Here is a 3282-nt window from a genome sequence, read left to right as displayed (position 1 = left end):
AAAGTTTAAGGGATTGCTTTAGTGCAACAATGCTGTCTGAAAAGGTGAAATACTGCTAGCAAAGGTGTATAAAATTTATCATTAGATCAACTAGAAAGGTGACTTGTCAGAAAGTGTACAAAAGGTCAAGAGTTCAAAGTAACATGATCAACATTCTCTAGGGTATCAACTTACAAGTTTAGGACCATTTCATAAACACCTTGAATTCTTCTAGACGTTTTGGCCAGAAATCTCTCAACACTAATTTGCCCATGGGCAAGATCAATGGACAGATTTTTGATAACTTCATCATTTGCCATGACTGACAATTCCTGACCACGGCTGCATGTGTGGCCGTTTTCTAGGTCTTGGCAGTCATTCCAATAGCTGTCTTCAAGTTCTTTGATAGCATCTGCAAGATGAATGATAACAGTTAGTAAAGTCCATAAATAAGCGAAAAGAAATGATATTTCAGAGTCTGCTCTAAATTCTAAAGGGACATATGTCCAATAGTTCATGAAGATAATAAATAAGCATAGATAATAAACAATGAAGTATACATAAGACTGTAGAACTTGGGGAATTTTTGAAATGAGCCAAAATAAGTGGTATAGGTAAAACAATTTTTTTATAAGATTTCTAAATGTTAACCGTGGATGGGGTGTTGAAATAGTTAAGATTATCCTATAATTTAAGAAAGTTTTGAGAAGAAAGGCGCATAGTTAGATAAGACTCAAATGCTTATTAACATTTCTGAATTTTTCTCATATACAAAATGTAAAGGAAAAGCACTGCTATAAATACCAATCAAATTTTAGATCCAATTTTAAAAATTCATTCATTTTTAAAGTCAACAGTCTTACTTTCAAACCAGCAATTAAATTATAAACTTACAGAGAAAGGTGTATACTGACGGTTTCTTAGTGCCACATTCACTTGCAAAGGTCGCGTTGGCACTTTCGCAAGCGTTGGAAGTTCGGTCAGAACAACCGTATACAGACAGCCTCCTCATGAAGTCCTGTTAAAACCATGTTCTCAACATGTAATTAAGCATGGGTTCCATGGTCTCGACAGTCCTTCAGCATGACATCTATTTGAAACACATTCCAATCCGGTCACCAACTTGTCTACAGGCAACAGTGCAAGGGCACAAAGAGAACGGACAATACTGTCCATGGTCTCATTTGCCCTGATGAGAGGGACGAGACCCAGCTCTTGGGCATGCAAAGCAATTGCCTGTAATACAAATGAAAATTACAAGACATTAACAAAAAGAAGCAGAAGTTAATGAATTAAGTTCTTAGATCTGAACCACAATAAAGGGTTTTCCCTCTCTAAATCAAGTAGTAAGAAGAGAAAAAAAATTGAAGTCCAGCCAAAACACTTTCATCACAGAGGATTTATCAAACCAACCAACCTTAGAGCCGTGGAAGAGGCAGCCAGATAGAGTTGCCAAAGGGTACACTGTCTCCCAGGCATTGCACTGGGCAGACTCAAAGTCACACATGACTGTCCTAGGACTGAAATCAGGCACGATTTCTTTCAACGCCTCTAAGCAGACTTTATAGCACTCGTCAGACTTGGACTGCATGAGAAACCGTGCTAGGACAATGACCTGGCGATAAGATACAATTAGTGTACATCTAGAGAGTATTACTCAATATTATTCAGTTGAAAGAAACTGACATCACAATAACAACATACATGATTCCTTCGTATTGTTCAAATATTCCACAGTTGTCGCCCATTGAGTGCAACTGGGACACAGAAGTTAGCATCGCTCAAAACCTCTAGCACAGGAGAGTCTTCCGATGACATATAATGGAGCAACCGATGAGAAGAAAACATCAGACAGCGAGTGCCTTTGGAGCTCTGACCAAACTTCCCAATGCAGAGTAGATCTTCGCCATCTAGAGTTTTATTCAGAAAGTCATAGGCAGGATCTTCTAGAATTGCTGCTAACTCAGATATAGAGTGAGGTATAGGAGGCAGATGCTCTCTTCTGGCCCTAAGCATAGATGATCGTAGTTTGACATACGTCAATCCCCCTCTCTGATTACTAGACAACCTGCAAATCAAACCATTTCATAAAATAAATATTTAACATAACCAAGACAAACAATAAATATTTAAAATACACATAATTTGAAGTCAGATGCCATGGCACACCTCATCCGTTCCCTCACTCTGTTGTACAGCTTTTTTAATGAAACATTAAAATTGCCTTCACCTCCTCTTTCTACGTCCGTTGAACACGCAGCGTAGTGACACTCGACCTCCTTTCATGAAAGAATGGACATGATATGCATGCCCATTGGAGCAATGTAGTAGGAACCAGGATGTCTGCCTTTATGTACAGAGATACAGAGACAGTGATTTCTTCCATGGCAAAACCTGAAAAAGAAAATGTTACTTTTGCTAAGCGACATGTGCACCTCTACGACAAAGGACAAATAATGTGCAAAGTGACTATCTGCGTCGTTGAACCTTGCTCGACAACAAAAATTAAAGCGGTGATCTGAGATTGGCCACTCTGGCGCGTTCCACAGAAGGTTAGGTTAGGATTATATCGCAACTTAAAAGAACGCAGGTTCTCACAAGAAAAGCAAAATCTAATAGGCCAGACGAACACGCATGAAAGTAATTGGAAGTTGATCGATGAACTTTAAAAGACGTAGTACTTTAACGCATAATCATCCAATTTTTGTTGGTGAATCGAGTCAGTAGCTCCTGTTGTGTTGTTTTGTTACGACACGGGAGAAAGCAGAAAACGGCGTTGCCGACGCCAGCGAAACAGACTATCCAAAATTCTCATACTATCTTCAAACAAACGTTGGCGTTGGCGGGATTGGCGGTTGGCGCTGTTTAGCGGTATTCTGGCTCTGGCTTGTAACAGCTCTTTTCCCGAAAATCGTAAGTTCGTGCTCTCATTTACAATTTATACTAAATTTACTAAATGTTCTATCGTGGGGAATACATCGAGAAGAGAAATGTTGTTTGTTTGAAATGCTGGAAGCCCACGGAGGATCTAACCCACCTAACCTTCCGTTTTATTTAATTTAGCCTTTCGGCGTCACTTAAAATTACTGACTTATTCGTGACATTATTTGACCGACACTCCAATTTGTTCTCAAACATTTTCTAACAATGTCTACTTGCCTTTTCCTTCTGGAGTCTCCAGAAAATTGTTACTTTCCATCTAGGGAGAAACGACTGTTAAAGCTTGTGTCAGCCGGATTACGGATTACCCGGATTACCTCTGGAGTATCCTCCGGATTACGTTAATTTTTCTTTTGGATTACC

General features: G+C 39.2%; 1 protein-coding gene across 2 annotated transcripts in view; it reads right to left on the bottom strand.

Annotated features, from left to right (window-relative positions):
* Window positions 1-3256, bottom strand: part of LOC127750889 (uncharacterized) — a 17101-nt gene extending 13845 nt beyond the window's left edge. For both annotated transcript variants that reach the window (XM_052273538.1, XM_052273539.1), the window contains exons 1-5: window positions 2149-3256; window positions 1684-2047; window positions 1397-1594; window positions 874-1215; window positions 175-391 (exon numbers count right to left, since the gene is read on the bottom strand). In XM_052273538.1, the coding sequence (XP_052129498.1) occupies window positions 175-391; window positions 874-991 (335 nt within the window). In that variant the 5' untranslated portion in view covers window positions 992-1215; window positions 1397-1594; window positions 1684-2047; window positions 2149-3256. The remainder of the gene's footprint in view (window positions 1-174; window positions 392-873; window positions 1216-1396; window positions 1595-1683; window positions 2048-2148) is intronic.
* Between the last annotated feature and the right edge of the window lie 26 nt (window positions 3257-3282).

The sequence above is a fragment of the Frankliniella occidentalis genome, unplaced genomic scaffold, assembly GCF_000697945.3.
Source record: "Frankliniella occidentalis isolate FOCC.00 unplaced genomic scaffold, Focc_3.1 Scaffold280, whole genome shotgun sequence".
Classification (NCBI taxonomy): Eukaryota; Metazoa; Arthropoda; class Insecta; order Thysanoptera; family Thripidae; genus Frankliniella; species Frankliniella occidentalis.
This window is presented reverse-complemented; position numbering and strand designations above follow the sequence as displayed.